Source organism: Photinus pyralis, unplaced genomic scaffold (genome assembly GCF_008802855.1).
Source record: "Photinus pyralis isolate 1611_PpyrPB1 unplaced genomic scaffold, Ppyr1.3 Ppyr1.4_LG6, whole genome shotgun sequence".
NCBI classification, from domain to species: Eukaryota; Metazoa; Arthropoda; class Insecta; order Coleoptera; family Lampyridae; genus Photinus; species Photinus pyralis.
In genome coordinates this window covers 28,969,759-28,983,946 of record NW_022170663.1, presented here as the reverse complement: position 1 = coordinate 28,983,946, position 14,188 = coordinate 28,969,759, and the positions used below count along the sequence as shown (strand labels likewise).

Genomic DNA, 14,188 nt, shown 5'->3' with positions numbered 1-14,188 from the left:
GCATGTCACGTTTTCCTATTATAAAGTCAAATAGTTTGGAGAACACTTAAACTTGCTGCTCGAGTTAGGAATTTAGATGTACATAACCATTACATAACATCAAATTTACATTCTGACAGCGTGAATATGTTTACAAATAAATTAGACCAAGAACTATAGTCACACAACTTCTCCGCATTTTTTATGTTTGAACAACTTCAATGAAAGTATGGCGAGGTAAAACAGTTATCAATTTGGAAAATGATGGAAGGCTTATTAGTACCTACTTGCTTAAACCACTAAAAACCAGATAATGGTCTATTCATCTGTCAAATGTCCTGTCACTAATTTGGGAAAGTTCAAAATTGTATGTTTCTTATTATATTGACAAGATGTGCACAGAGTGTTTCATAATACTGCTCGTATACGTTTTACCTATACAGTCCAGGTAAGTTTTAAAAACCGATGACGATTTTCGCTTTATTACTTGCACAGGGACCTGAGCAAACCAGGAGAAATCACGTTCGATCAGTATCAGCGTTATCAAAATGTTTGTGTAACATTACTTTGTGCAATGCATATGTTCACAGCGATTTGCTGCAGATTCAGGATTACCTCTATCGACTTAATGGGACGTACAAGAGACTTGTTACGGTAGAACATTTCGGTGTTTCAGTGGAAAATCGAAATTTAACATCTATTAAGATATCGACTGGTGGAAATTTCAAGAAACCCTTAATATTTATAGATGCAGGAATACATGCAAGGGAGTGGATTGGGCCCGCACAAGCTCTATACGTCATACATCGGTTAGTAGAAAATCCATCCCTGTCAAGTTTGGTCAAGAATGTCAACTGGCTAATTGTACCACTAGTTAATCCTGATGGATATGAATATTCCCACATGGTTGTAAGTTTAACTCGAGTATATTGGAGATGAAAAACTTTAGGACTTTAGGATAGGCTTTGGCGGAAAAATCGAGCAAAGGGAAAAATATGTGACGGAGTTGACTTGAATCGAAATTTCGATTTTCAATGGTTACATTCTGGTGCCAGTCGGAGTGAATGTTCTAATAACTTTGCTGGAGTGCGCCCTTTTTCTGAGCCTGAAAGCTTGGCTTTAAGTAAAATAATAGCGAAACACGCCGAAAGTACCAGTATCTACATCAGTCTCCATGCAGCTGCACAGTCTATTTTGTACCCTTGGGGTTACACCACCGATTTACCTGATAATGGCCAAGAATTGCACGATTTAGCTCAAAATCTAACCGAAGCCGTGTATAGAGTTAATTCCACACAGTATAAGGTTGGCAGTTCTGCAAATATACTGTATGCGGATTCCGGAACGAGTCGAGATTGGGCATACGCTGTAGCGAACATAAAATTAGCTTATACCATTGAGTTAAAGGGCTTCTCAGATAGCTTATTGAACCGTCGTAGGGGAGGTCGCTTTGATATACCACCGGAGGATATCTTGAATGTTGTTTCTGAGATGTTTGAAGGAATCAAACGTTTACATTCGTATGTAGAACCTAAGCATCAAGTATGTGCATTGACATTTGATAATCTTATCAACAATTTAAAAAGAATCTTCTTTTTCGTATGAAATAACAATCTACTTGTTTAAATTGAAATTAGAATTTTTACAAAACCGTAGTGTGAAATGAATTTTATATGTGGTTTAAGGGGGATGCTTACTGTTTCACCAGGACTAATGATACCTACCTTCCAGCTTGTTTAAAGTTCGTCGCAGAGGTGAAATGTGCCTATTCTACTATGATTGAGTCAAAGCTTTTACGCGATTCGTAATACAATGCGCGCAAACGAAAAATTTGTAGAACTACGACAAATGATTATCCCAAAGTCTCGAAAAATCTGAGATCTAGGTTTGAACCAAGATTGTATTGTATGAAAGAAAGCTAAGGTCATTTCGAGCAATACATTCTTTAGTTTAAGCCTTGGTGGGCTTTTATTAATTGTTTAACTTTGAAGTTAGAAGAGTAAGTAATGTAAACCCCTCCAAATTATGGGACATTTGACCCCTCGCCTCTTTTAAAAATTCGTGGGGTATTGCAATCACTAGCGCAGATTTAAAGCTGTAAAAATGCACAAAAATTGACTCCTTTCGATATAAAAATCGACTGCAAAAACTGGCAACTGGCAAAACAATTCCTAAACTAGACCTGCATTCCCTCACAACTTTTTACGCTCCCTTTCCCCCATTTTTAAGTTTTACATGGCACCACTAAGGCATGCGTATGCAAAATCTGAGACAAATTTGGTTGTCCCACGTAAAAGTTATACACGTTTTACTTTCAGAAATAGCATCTCGTGAAATAACTAATGGGGATGGCTCCTCTTAAGTCAACAAAATTTGAATGCCATCTGGCACACCGGCTACCTATTGCAAAAATTCCAGGCCTCTCATCTCTCGATAAACTTATTCGGCAAATAAGTACCATGACATCGATTGTATCGTCATTGGAGTTTATTCACAGAATAGTTATTGGGAAGTGAAAAAGTGGGTCTAAAGGTAAGCGTTCACTGAAACGTAGCGGACGCGCCGGACTGGCCAGAGAAAATATTTTTAAATGATATTATATGAAGATGCATTCACTTGGACGTAACGCGCACTAACATTAAGTGCAATGGAAATAATAGCACAGATGTTACATATGTGATACTGATAATAGTAGGTATTTTACGTCCGCTGTGCCTCAGTGAATGCGTACCTTTAGAAATCAAATACGTCGACTTTAATCCTATATGAATGTGTAGTGTGCGGCGATACCTATGTCTAGGATGAGACATAAGAGGACGGTTTATTTATAACTGATTATTTCTTCCTCCATATACCTAGTAAAATAAGTGAAAACGCTATAGTCATTGTCCATATTTCAACGATTATTATAAATGTGTCAAAATTTGTTGCGTAATTTAATATTTTTGCAAGAAATTATCATGCCGAATATCCCGCGCGCATAATTAAATGTCGTTTTCGTCAAATTTAATGTTTTGATTAGAAATACGTCGAGTCAATTTGTCCCGTAACAAAATCCCGGCTATTTTTATGCACTGGATATTACTGTTGAAAAAAATCACATATTCTCAATGGCGCTTAAACCAACCCAAAATATCCCTAATGGGTCTTAGGTACAGTCAACTTAAAAGTCCTAAAAATCCTCTGTTATGTTTCATCTCAAATCAAATCTTTTCAGATCAGTCTGAACTGCCATGACTCTGACAGTCTGGGGTGCGATTTTGGAGCAACCGCGTACTATCAGAAGTGTAAAAAAAACTAAGATCAGTTTATTTCAAAGTTTGACGATACGTCTTTTTTGTGGCACACGCAAGGTATCATTCGTTTTGTTGCGAGCGGAAGTAACGAAAAGGTTCGATCATGCCTTATGTTATCTTTAATTAAAAATACGGAGAATAATTTTTTTTTTGAAAAGGTAGGTAATGTATCTTTAAAAGTCATAAAGCTATCACTTATATAACCCTTTCTTCCGATTTTCAATTTCAAGAGCTGTTTTCAGTCCGACCAGGGGATTGATTTAGTTCGATCGAGAATCAGTAAAAAAAATATCACGGTTTCAAAGTGAAAGTTTATTTTTATTTTATTTTTAGCTTCCTAGCATGTGCTAGGTAGCTATTGCGATAGCCGTTTTTTGAACATTTCAAAATTTCATCAAATGTCGACGTTTTAGACCATTTTAAGCAACTTTTAAAGAATAAAATTTTTTTCCGTCTGTATGTACGTACGTACGTTTGTTGGCAATTTTCTGAGAAAACGGCTCGACGGATTTTGTTGAAATTTTGTATATATGTTTTAGGCATACCGAACAGAAAAATAACGGGCCGGATTTTTGAAAAAAAATTTTGGAGCGCCGTAACGGCATCGAACTTTTTTTTTCAAATAGCAACCTAAAATTTTTATTCTATTATTTGGAAGACCTTATTTTCCTGTGTACAACCTACAAAAAATTGGGCCGGGTTATATTATCAAAAAACGGAGAAAAAAATTGTCAAAGTCAAAAAATTGTGTTGCATATGTGCAAAACGCAACGATCTTGTTTCTGAAGCAATTTAAACGAAATTTCTATGGTAAGTCCCTTTAATAAAAGCAAACAAAATTCATGCGCAAAAATCGTGTTGCGCATGCGCAGAAATGCAATTATCTTATTTATGGAACAATTAAAACGAAATTTGGATGGTAGGTCCTCCTAATAAAAGAAAACAAAATGCATGCGCAAAAAATTGAGTTGCGCATGTGCAACATCCAACTTTCTTATTTATGGAGCAATTTTAACGAAATTTGGATGGTAGGTCCCCCTAATAAAAGCAAACAAAATGCATGCGCAAAAATCGTGTTGCGCATGCGCAGAAATGCAACTTTCTTATTTATGGAACAATTTTAACGAAATTTAGATGATAGATCCTTTTAATAAAAGCTAACAAAATGCATGCGCAAAAATCGTGTTGCGCATGCGCAGAAATGCAATTTTCTTATTTATGGAACAATTAAAACGAAATTTGGATGGTGGGTCCTCCTAATAAAAGAAAACAAAATGCATGCGCAAAAAATGGTGTTGCGCATGTGCAACATCCAACTTTCTTATTTATGGAGCAATTTTAACGAAATTTGGATGGTAGGTCCCTCTAATAAAAGCAAACAAAATGCATGCGTAAAAATTGACGTTTTAGACCATTTTAAGCAACTTTTAAAGAATAAATTTTTCCCGTCTGTAAGTGCGTACATATGTTGGCAATTTTTGGTTTCAGCTAGGAAGCTATTCTGTCAAGAATTTGACACCTGGTTTTATTGTTGAGGTCATGGTAATACTGCACTATTAGTGTGTATAATCAATAGTGAGGTTAATAGGTTAACCACATCGTATCATAAAACCGAAAACGCATATTACATACATCCAAGAAGAGAATTTATAATTTAGCGTAGGACCTACTTTGGTTCTCTTTGCCACTCAACTTACGTGTTACGCCCTGCATACGTAGGTAAATGAGCGATTTTATTCATGGGAAATGATTTTGTGACGTAGGCAACGTGGAGGGTAGGGTATATAGTAGAATTTGTTTAAACAAAGGATCCTCATTACTGTCATAACTGTCAAAAAGATTGTGACACAGAACACAATGACGCGTCGATGAAGTTTGAGCAATTTATTATTCCACCAATATGAACGGTGTAGCAAGGGTAATTATATGTGTATTATTTGTTAGTTCGAGGTATGTTTTAAATACTATTATGTAAGAAATTAATATAAACGTTTATTTAGCGCACATTATCAAAAAATTGCAAAAAAGAGAGGTGAAGTTTCGTTTGATCAATATTTGCGTTACCAAGAAGTATGTATACAATAGCAGCATAGTTAATCAAGGTATATGTTTCTTGCAGATTCAGGATTACTTAAACAGACTTAATGTTACGCATAATAAATTAGTAGCGGTGATAAATTATGGGGTTTCGAACGAAAATCGCAATCTAACGGCGATTAAAATATCAACTGGGGGACGAAATAGGAAACCGTTAATATTTGTCGATGCTGGAATACATGCAAGAGAGTGGATCTCACCCGCTCAGGCACTTTACCTTATTAATCAGTTAGTTGAAAATCCAAACGCCACGTCCTTTAGTAGAAATGTTGATTGGTTAATTATCCCTTTAGTTAATCCTGACGGATACGAGTACACACATACCGCTGTAAGTTTTTATGCTTTGGAGATTTCGAAAATGTTGTTCCTTAGGACAGATTCTGGAGGAAAAATCGGGCTAAAGGGCGGTTGTGTCGAGGTGTCGATTTAAATCGTAATTTTGATTTCCAATGGTCCCAGGCAGGTGCAAGTGACGATGAATGTTCCAGCACGTATGCGGGGCCACGCGCATTTTCAGAACCTGAAAGTGTGGCTCTAAGTACACTAATTGCTGAAAATGCGCACCGCATAAAGTTGTATGTTAGTTTTCATGCGGCGGCTCAGTCAATTTTATATCCATGGGGTTACACCGAAGGTTTGCCTAACAATGGAAGAGAGTTACATAAATTAGCAGCACAAGTATCGGACGCGGTTCATCAATTGCATGGCACCGAGTACAGAGTGGGAACCTTCGCAAATATTTTATATTTGGGGTCTGGAACGAGCTGTGATTGGGCATATAGTGTTGCAAATGTAAAACTAGCATACACTATTGAATTACGAGGATCAAATCTCACACATAAAAGTCGTTTTGAAATTCCAACAAATAATATTTTTACTGTAGTGTCTGAAATGTTTGAAGGACTCAAAGCGCTGCATTTGTATGTGGAATGGAAAAACTCGCCATATGACCCATTTATGAGTAGGCTGAAGCGATGGAGTCTATTTGTATGAAATCGTACTTGTTTTTATTTAAATATGTCAAATGTTGACGTAACAAAATTATAAGCATGAACAGTTTAACAAGAAAGTTGTTTTATTGTGTTTTTCTATTATTCTACCTGGCAAATAAACTAGAGTACGAAAGTGATATAGATAAACGCTGAAACTACTTGTATTGTTGTAGTGCTGTACTCAATAAATTGATGACCGACGACAATGCAATTGACTTCGATCGTTATCTGAGATATGAAGAGGTACTTTTTCAACAGGAACGAAATACTTATTCTACTTTTTAGATCATAGACCACTTAAACAAGGTCGCATCCCGTCACAAAAGTGTGGCTAAAATAGAAGATTTTGGTGTATCACACGAAAATCGTCGTCTTGTGTTGATTAAAATTGCAAGCGCCACAAGGAAGATTAAACCGCTTATATTTATTGAAGCAGGGATACATGCAAGAGAATGGTTAGCACCGGCGCAAGCTATTTATATTATCAATCAACTATTAGAAGTTTCGGAAAATAAAGAATTGAGAGACAAAGTGGATTGGGTTATCATCCCATTACTAAATCCCGATGGATATGAATATTCCCATAGTGTTGTAAATAATATATTTAACCACGTAATTTTTAAGCATTTTGACCACTAGGATCGGTTATGGAGGAAAAATCGCGCTAAGGGAAAACTTTGTGATGGAGTGGATCTCAATCGCAACTTCGATTTTCATTGGTCCCAAACCGGCGCAAGCAACTACGAATGTTCAAGCACTTATGCGGGTGTTAAGGCGTTTTCTGAACCCGAAAGCTTTGCTCTTAGTATGACTATAAAAAAGTACGCGAGCCGGACAAAATTGTACCTTAGTTTACATACTGCAGAGCAATGCATCTTATTCCCATGGGGTTACACCTTGGACTCTGCCAAAAATGACCAAGAGTTGAGACATCTCGCTTACGTAGTTTCTTCTAAAGTGTTTAATATTAGCAAGACAGAGTACAGGATTGGAACTTCTGCGCAAATTTTAAATGTAGTCTCTGGGTCAAGTCGGGATTGGGCTTATGGGATCGCCAATATCTCACTCGCTTTTACTATCGAGTTAGAAGCCTTTCTGCACCCACGACACGTAGACCGTTTTATAATGCCTCCAAATAGGATTTTTAAAGTGGTATCCGAGATGTTTGAAGGGATCAAAGTGTTTTACGCATTTATTAGGGATAAATATTGTGTACATTGAAATTAAATATACGCCTTGCGTCTGTTGTATATTGGTACCTAGTTACTAAGTAATTCTGCAATATAACCCATAGCACAATTCATATTCGCTTTTAACTAAACTTACGTTCCACATAAAGGTGTAACTCTTTAAGTCCTTCAAACATTTCTGAGACAACTTCCAAAATATCTTCGGCCGCTATTTCAAATCGATGTTTGAATCTACCCCCGGATACTCCTTTTAACTCGATTGTGTAGCACAGTTTTACATTCGCAACAGCGTAGGTCCAATCGAAACTGGAACCAGAACCGATGTATAGAAGGTTTGCAGCGCTACCAATTTTATATTGTGTAAAGTTTACTTTATGGACCGCATCCGACACTTTAGTGGCCAATTTGTGCAGCTCTTTACCATTTTCAGGTAGATCCTTTGTATAACCCCACGGGTATAAAATCGATTGTGCTGCTGCGTGAAAACTAATATATATCTTAATACGTTTCGAATTTTCCCTTATTAGTCTGCTCAACGCAAAACTTTCCGGCTCCGAAAAAGGACGCATTCCGGCGAAAAAATTAGAACATTCACTATCACTCCCTCCATGACCTAACCAATGAAAGTCGAAGTTACGATTTAAATCCACGCCGTAACATATTCGACCCTTAGCGCGGTTTTTCCTCCAAAACCTATCCTAAATACCTCTGTAGGTAGTTTTAAAAGTATTAAGTTTATTAACTTACCACCCTACGCGAATATTCATATCCGTCGGGGTTTACTAAAGGAACAATTACCCAATCCACGTCCTTTATCATTGCGGCATTATTTCGATTTTCCACCAATTGACTGATGGTGTACAAAGCCTGAGCAGGACTAATCCATTCCCTTGCATGGATTCCAGCATCTATAAATATTAAGGGACCGTTCCGGCGTGTTTTATTTCCAATTTGAATGTATGTAAGATGTCTGTTTTCGACTGACATACCAAAATTTTTCACTTCCACAATTTCGTTGTACTTTGTCTTAAGTACGTTGAGATAGTGTTGAATCTAAAAGAAATGTTCCACATTCATAAATATTATAGAAATTCAAACCCTCGTTCAAACCGCACGTCTCGATAAGCGAGATATTGATCAAATTTTATTTCTCCGCTTTTGTTCGGCGTCTCCTGAACCCGTAACCTAAGTAAAAGTTGCATAGGTTTTTTTTAACTTCTCTGTGTTACCTTGCAATCTGAAAGAATGCAATGACCATTAACTTCATCCAATTCATTTTACAACCCACTATAATTTATTCTGTTTTCGGTGAAATAGTGACACTCTGTGACAGCTTAAATTATTGTCTAATTAGGTACGCATGGCAACATTTATAATTAATAATAATAGTATATTAATAAATGAGGAAGTGGACATTGCGCAGTCTGCGCATGCGCAGTTTAATTGTCAAGCTTTTCCTTGGCTCAGGTGCTAGAGCTATACGCTACCGAAAGCAAAAAGAACGAACTTAATATCCTTGAAAACTGTAGGAGTAGTTAAGGCCTCGGACAGACGGTCGAACAGAGAAAGTGACTGCAATAGAGCACCCAACTTCGTTGGAAAATTCGCTAATAAATAAATACTGCCTTTCGTGTATACTCAGGATGAGCTAAATGAAGCGAGTCATCGTAATTAAAATAAGAACAAGAACAAGAAGAGCCGAGTAGTGTGGGAGCTTAGGTCCAAAAGTGAGGTAAAGTTCACACTAGGCACATATGTGCATGCCTCTCTCACGCTCGTTCCGGGTGCCACGTTCGCCTGCTCTTTGAACCCCTGTTAGGGGGGAGGTTGCCGAAAATGTTGATTGCTAATGACTGGACCATTTTTTTTACTCTACTAAGCTGGGGCACAGCTAAGCTCAGTTGATTAGGAGTTGCACACCAATTCAGGCTCTAACTAGCCGATTTCTGTATTTATTTTCGGTGTTTTAGCTCCAAACTTGCATAATTATCCACAAAGGTACGTAATTAAGTCACATAAAGTTTTTATGGCACTCAGTTGTATAATGTGAGCCCTTTCAGTACAGGTTGCCCACTCCTTTTGATGCTACTAACCATCTACGCCATTTACGGTTTATATGACTGGACTATCTAGTCTTTCGTCATGCGCAAAACGGGCAAATTATGGTTAACTGCTAATTAGAGATAAAATTTGTGAAGATTTTCAATTCGGTTAGTTGAAACAGAATTAAATATGAAAATCGTTCAACGTCAAACAACGATAACTTAGATGCGATGCACAGGTAGTTTGTTAAAAGATTCCAAAGCATCACTGATTTATAATAATGTAATTTTTTATTTTATCGATTTCTACGGTTTCGAAAAACGGAAAATTATAAGTAATAGCACAGATCTACACAAACAGTAATAGTATGAACAGATGCAGTATTTTTTTCACTTATAATTGCACAAGAGGTTTGTATTTTACCGAGTAAATTTGGGTTGTTTAGGTAATAAAAATCTGTTGCCTAGTAATTAGACGAGAAAAACTGTCAACTAATAAAAATGCGACACCGCAGGTGGAGCATTTTTAGGTTGACAGTTTTTCGAGTCCAATTGCTAAAAGGAAACAGATTTGAATTGCCACAACCCAAATTTACTCGGTTTAAATACAAACCTCGAGTGTAATTCGGCAGGACAATTTAACGAACAAGAAATTCACCAAACTAATCAATTATTGACAGACGTCAAACTAGTCATATGGGAAAGGGTAATGCGATAATTGGTTCGAAAATGAATAAGTGAAAAAACCACTAGTGCATTTGTCGCTGGAAAAGTTGCAGGTAACTTTTGCCGCTGTCAAAGTGACAATTTCACTGCGGCTTATGCGATTTTTTATACATGAGTTGAATTGTCTTTAAAAAACGTATTTAGACTTTTGCTCTATAGTATATTAAGTATGGAGAACGGTAAGGGATTTTTACCGTTCGAAGACAATTGTTTGGAGGAGGAGCGAAGCGACGACTCCAATTATTGTCTGAGAACGGTACCCTTAACGTTCGACGTGCTTATAACATTTTTTGCGCGATCGAAATTAAAATTATGCAACCAATATAAATATGCACTAAGAAATTAACGAGCAGAATAAATCGAAATGATCGAAGTGGTATGGTGTACATCACTAGGTAACCAGTTTAAATGTCAAAATTGAAATTAATAATTTCATAAAAATGTGCATGTGTCTGATGTAGTTTACTAGCTTTGCACTTCCTTTATGATTTTATGAGCGTCTTGCTATAGGAAACAACAGCACAAATTGTACGTTTAATGTACCTAACAACAATTAAAGATTAAATGTAATGTAAGACTGTTGATTTTTAAAAAGGCGTCGGTAAGTATTTTTGCTGTTCTGTTTTTAGATCGGTAAGTAATTTTGGCGTCGTCGTAATCATAGCAACTGGTAAATTCTACGTACTGTCATGAAAACACCCATGGTAAATAGTCAGAAATGACCGATCGCGCAAAAAAATAATTAGAGGAGCTAGTCACTGACTATAAAGAAATGACCATTGAAATCCCTATGCTGCGTCACGCTAGGCACCACCCTGTATAATCCATAACACATTGATTTTCATTTTTCTCGCTCTATTTGGCTGGTAACAGATTTACAGTAGCTTTATTGACTGCATCTAAAACTTCAGGTGGTATTCCACATTAACTCTAGTACTTAGTTACATCAGATTATATATTTTTTTCAAATGTGGGAATAGAAATGTTAATTCAGGAGTTTAAATGTTTCCTATTCGAGTGGAAAAATAAAACGCTACCTCATCAATGTCAAAATTAGAAAGTCTTCATTCCATTGATCTATCAGTCAAGAATTACAGTTCTGCAGATTTAGTAGAAACGTATTAAACACTTTATTTTGGTAAGGTGTAAAGGTGTAGTGTTCACCGAAATTGATATAAAATGCAGCGTATATGGATTTACCCATTGGAATTTTCAAGCCCCTCCAGAGACACAGTGTTATTATTAAAAGCTATATCTTCGTTCAACATAAACGTGAAGTGTTTTTAATCCTTCAAACGTTTCAGTCAGTGCATTTGAAATATTTTCTTTGGGTATTTGAAATCGACTTTCAAGCGTAAGACCATCAAAACCTTTTAATTCAATGGTGTAAGATAGTGAGACATTTCCATATCCATACACCCAATCACGGCTTGTACCAGATCCTATGTAAAGGACGTTTGCTGCGCTGCCTACCTTATATTGAGTTGAATTTACTCTGAAAACGGCTTCGGAGAATCTTTCAGCTAATTTATGGAGTTCTTTTCCATTAGTTGGCAAATCAGTAGTGTAACCCCAAGGATATAAGATTGACTTTGCAGCAGCGTGGAGGCTTATATACATTTTAATACGATTAGCATTTTCCGTTATCAGCTTACTTAACGCTAAGCTTTCTGGTTCAGAAAAAGGACGTACACCAGCAAAATAATTAGAACATTCACTACTGCTCGCACCAGGTTGGGACCATTGATAGTTGAAGTTTCGATTCAAGTCAACTCCATCACATATCCTTCCCTTTGCTCTATTCTTTCTCCACAATCGATCCTAACAGAAGTGTTTCATCGCATACCTAATTGGAGGAAAAAACTCACGACAGTATGTGAATATTCATATCCATCGGGATTTACCAGAGGTACAATTAACCAATCTACTTTTTTTATTAATTTGGAATTTTTTGGATCCTCTACCAATTGATTGATTATGTAAAGAGCTTGAGCCGGACCAAGCCACTCCCTTGCGTGCATCCCCGCATCCATAAATATTAAAGGTTTTTTGTAATTTCCAATTGTTTGAATTTTAATCGAGGTAAGATTGCGGTTCTCCACTGACAGTCCAAAATTTTTGACACAAACAATTTTGGGGTACGTGCGGTTTAGTTTACGAAGATAATCTTGCATCTAAAAGATATACCATTAATGGTAATAAGACAGTACTACCTACTTCGTGGTAACGAAGGTATCCGTCAAAATTGATATCTCCTTTATTTCTCTCGGCATTTTGGCACAGAACTCTAAATACATTGCTAATAAGTCCGTCACAGAAAAGGAGTTTTCTTACCTTGAATTAGCAACCATAACTATTACAATGACTGGTACAATCATTTGATTCATTGTAAAGTAAATATCTACGAGGTAATTTGACTTTCACCAGCTGTCAACAAGAGACAATCACATCTGGTATTTTTTTTTCATATGGAGCCGGCCATTTTGACTGTTTTAATTATGACAGACATGAAAATTAGGCTTAAAATCGTGAAAACAGCACGAAATGAAAGAAAATTGAACTTAGACAAGTTAAGGTTTATGGACAAGGATGAAGTGGGGAAATTGATGAATGAAGAATGAATCTAAAGTCACCACAAGATGTAGAGTGTAAGTGGAAAAGAATCAAGACGGGAATAACCGTTGGAAAGAAAACTAGATTTAAGAAAGTAAGATCAAAGATGGATAAATCAGGAAATGATAGCAAAGGTGGGAGAGAGAAGAAGGTACAAAATCATCACTACCAAAGAAGAATGAAGTCAATGTCGATGGCTAAATACGGAGTTGAGAAAATAAACTGATGAAGCGGGAGGGGGGGGATTAAGTATAATGATAATGAAATAGAATAAGACAGGAATAGAAAAATAATGAAAGAAGAAAACGAAATTCTAAAACGCCGGAAAAAGTATACAGGGTGACAATTTGAAAACTTACCACCCCCCATATCTTAGTAAATAAACGAGATATTTAAAAAAATCAAAATCCGTTTCGGTAATTCGGAGGGGGAATCACAATATTCACAATGACATAGTTGGCGACGCACCCCCTCCAACCCCCTGCGCCCCAGCCACCCCAACTTTTAAATCTTAAATAGTGACCCCCCATGTGTGATACGTCGTTGGAAAGCTCTGAATAAATGCTTTCCAACCATACCAAATGGCATTACATTTAGGTTAGTAATTATCGTGCAAATCAAAAAATTAACTAATATGATACATTTGAAATCTGTCGTATTTATAACGCAACCGGCGAACATAGACGAACTAAGACAGGGAATAATTCAAGAATCTCGAAATATTGCAAAATCAACATTTGAAAAGGTTCAGCACGAGTTTGAGAATAGATTATAACTGGCGATCAAAAATGAGTTGCTGTCGAGTCGGCTTTGGAAGTTCAAGTTAAATACGATTTTCCATGTAAACAAACATTTCAAAGGGCGACTCGACAGCAACTCATTTTTGATCGCATAGTAATACTGTCTTACCAATAACGGAAAACATTTTGAACATTTATTGAAATAAAGGCCAACTTTAGAAAATGTATCATATTAGTTGATTTTTTAATTTGCACGATAATTACTAACCTAAATGTAATGCTATTTGGTATGGTTGGAAAGCATTTTTTCAGAGCTTTCCAACGACATACACACATGGGGGGTTACTATTTAAGATTTAAAAGTTGGGGTGGCTAGGGCGCAGGGGGTGTGAGGGGGTGCGTCGCCAACTATGTCATTTTGATTCCCTCTCCGAGTTACCGAAACGGATTTTGATTTTTTTAAATATCTCGTTTATTTACTAAGATATGGGGGGTGGTAAGTTTTCAAATTGT

At 36.6% G+C, this 14,188-nt stretch overlaps 6 protein-coding genes across 17 annotated transcripts in view; 3 read left to right on the top strand and 3 right to left on the bottom strand.

Annotated features, from left to right (window-relative positions):
- Positions 1–14,188, bottom strand: part of LOC116173592 (GTP-binding protein Di-Ras1) — a 47,940-nt gene that overhangs the window by 7,590 nt on the left and 26,162 nt on the right. The window contains exon 1 of one of the 5 annotated variants that reach the window (XM_031491210.1): positions 595–705. The exons of 2 other annotated variants lie outside the window; for them this stretch is intronic. The gene's annotated coding sequence lies outside the window, so the exon portion shown is untranslated. Of the gene's footprint in view, positions 1–266; positions 390–414; positions 524–594; positions 706–14,188 lie in introns of those variants that run through there. 2 more of the 5 variants (XM_031491211.1, XM_031491208.1) reach the window with 2 other exon arrangements.
- On the top strand, positions 113–1,624 carry LOC116173583 (carboxypeptidase B-like). 2 transcript variants are annotated; one of them, XM_031491187.1, is made up of 4 exons: positions 113–427; positions 475–529; positions 583–885; positions 937–1,624. In XM_031491187.1, exons 1-4 carry the CDS (start codon positions 372–374, stop codon positions 1,582–1,584), a joined length of 1,062 nt encoding a protein of 353 aa, XP_031347047.1. In that variant the 5' UTR covers positions 113–371; the 3' UTR covers positions 1,585–1,624. The 2 variants fall into 2 exon arrangements, with proteins under 2 accessions (XP_031347047.1, XP_031347046.1); XM_031491186.1 differs by having other exon boundaries at positions 583–888.
- On the top strand, positions 5,104–6,418 carry LOC116173584 (carboxypeptidase B-like). Of its 2 annotated transcripts, XM_031491188.1 has the most exons (4): positions 5,108–5,225; positions 5,276–5,345; positions 5,395–5,700; positions 5,745–6,418. In XM_031491188.1, the coding sequence occupies exons 1-4, from the start codon at positions 5,176–5,178 to the stop codon at positions 6,363–6,365; spliced, it is 1,047 nt and encodes a 348-aa protein (XP_031347048.1). In that variant the 5' UTR covers positions 5,108–5,175; the 3' UTR covers positions 6,366–6,418. The 2 variants fall into 2 exon arrangements, with proteins under 2 accessions (XP_031347049.1, XP_031347048.1); XM_031491189.1 differs by lacking the exon at positions 5,276–5,345 and having other exon boundaries at positions 5,104–5,193.
- Positions 6,405–7,645, top strand: LOC116173585 (carboxypeptidase B-like). The gene is made up of 4 exons (XM_031491191.1): positions 6,405–6,489; positions 6,538–6,607; positions 6,650–6,955; positions 7,004–7,645. The coding sequence occupies exons 1-4, from the start codon at positions 6,422–6,424 to the stop codon at positions 7,583–7,585; spliced, it is 1,026 nt and encodes a 341-aa protein (XP_031347051.1). The 5' UTR covers positions 6,405–6,421; the 3' UTR covers positions 7,586–7,645.
- On the bottom strand, positions 7,645–12,113 carry LOC116173587 (carboxypeptidase B-like). 5 transcript variants are annotated; one of them, XM_031491196.1, is made up of 5 exons: positions 8,784–8,905; positions 8,670–8,739; positions 8,302–8,607; positions 7,926–8,252; positions 7,661–7,860 (listed from the first exon to the last, which is right to left on the bottom strand). In XM_031491196.1, the coding sequence occupies exons 1-5, from the start codon at positions 8,828–8,830 to the stop codon at positions 7,786–7,788; spliced, it is 825 nt and encodes a 274-aa protein (XP_031347056.1). In that variant the 5' UTR covers positions 8,831–8,905; the 3' UTR covers positions 7,661–7,785. The 5 variants fall into 5 exon arrangements, with proteins under 5 accessions (XP_031347055.1, XP_031347054.1, XP_031347058.1 ...); XM_031491195.1 differs by adding an exon at positions 12,015–12,113 and having other exon boundaries at positions 7,645–8,252; positions 8,670–8,791; XM_031491194.1 differs by having other exon boundaries at positions 7,645–8,252.
- On the bottom strand, positions 11,429–12,783 carry LOC116173586 (carboxypeptidase B-like). Of its 2 annotated transcripts, XM_031491192.1 has the most exons (4): positions 12,657–12,783; positions 12,540–12,609; positions 12,191–12,496; positions 11,429–12,143 (listed from the first exon to the last, which is right to left on the bottom strand). In XM_031491192.1, the coding sequence occupies exons 1-4, from the start codon at positions 12,707–12,709 to the stop codon at positions 11,565–11,567; spliced, it is 1,008 nt and encodes a 335-aa protein (XP_031347052.1). In that variant the 5' UTR covers positions 12,710–12,783; the 3' UTR covers positions 11,429–11,564. The 2 variants fall into 2 exon arrangements, with proteins under 2 accessions (XP_031347052.1, XP_031347053.1); XM_031491193.1 differs by lacking the exon at positions 12,540–12,609 and having other exon boundaries at positions 12,657–12,770.

Bases quoted from the DNA above. Each gene is read 5' to 3' on its own strand.
- LOC116173583 (XM_031491186.1), top strand. From the start codon at position 372: ATGTGCACAGAGTGTTTCATAATACTGCTCGTATACGTTTTACCTATA. The intron at 530-582 runs GTTTGTGTAACA...GATTTGCTGCAG, and splicing joins AGTATCAGCGTTATCAAAAT to ATTCAGGATTACCTCTATCG. The intron at 889-936 runs GTAAGTTTAACT...TTAGGACTTTAG, and splicing joins ATGAATATTCCCACATGGTT to GATAGGCTTTGGCGGAAAAA.
- LOC116173584 (XM_031491188.1), top strand. From the start codon at position 5,176: ATGAACGGTGTAGCAAGGGTAATTATATGTGTATTATTTGTTAGTTCG. The intron at 5,226-5,275 runs GTATGTTTTAAA...ACGTTTATTTAG, and splicing joins GTATTATTTGTTAGTTCGAG to CGCACATTATCAAAAAATTG. The intron at 5,346-5,394 runs GTATGTATACAA...TGTTTCTTGCAG, and splicing joins AATATTTGCGTTACCAAGAA to ATTCAGGATTACTTAAACAG.
- LOC116173585 (XM_031491191.1), top strand. From the start codon at position 6,422: ATGAACAGTTTAACAAGAAAGTTGTTTTATTGTGTTTTTCTATTATTC. The intron at 6,608-6,649 runs GTACTTTTTCAA...TCTACTTTTTAG, and splicing joins GTTATCTGAGATATGAAGAG to ATCATAGACCACTTAAACAA. The intron at 6,956-7,003 runs GTAAATAATATA...TTTGACCACTAG, and splicing joins ATGAATATTCCCATAGTGTT to GATCGGTTATGGAGGAAAAA.
- LOC116173587 (XM_031491194.1), bottom strand. From the start codon at position 8,830: ATGAATTGGATGAAGTTAATGGTCATTGCATTCTTTCAGATTGCAAG. The intron at 8,740-8,783 runs GTAACACAGAGA...ACTTTTACTTAG, and splicing joins GCATTCTTTCAGATTGCAAG to GTTACGGGTTCAGGAGACGC. The intron at 8,253-8,301 runs GTAAGTTAATAA...AGAGGTATTTAG, and splicing joins ATGAATATTCGCGTAGGGTG to GATAGGTTTTGGAGGAAAAA.
- LOC116173586 (XM_031491192.1), bottom strand. From the start codon at position 12,709: ATGAATCAAATGATTGTACCAGTCATTGTAATAGTTATGGTTGCTAAT. The intron at 12,610-12,656 runs GTAAGAAAACTC...CAATGTATTTAG, and splicing joins GTTATGGTTGCTAATTCAAG to AGTTCTGTGCCAAAATGCCG. The intron at 12,497-12,539 runs GTAGGTAGTACT...TATATCTTTTAG, and splicing joins GATACCTTCGTTACCACGAA to ATGCAAGATTATCTTCGTAA.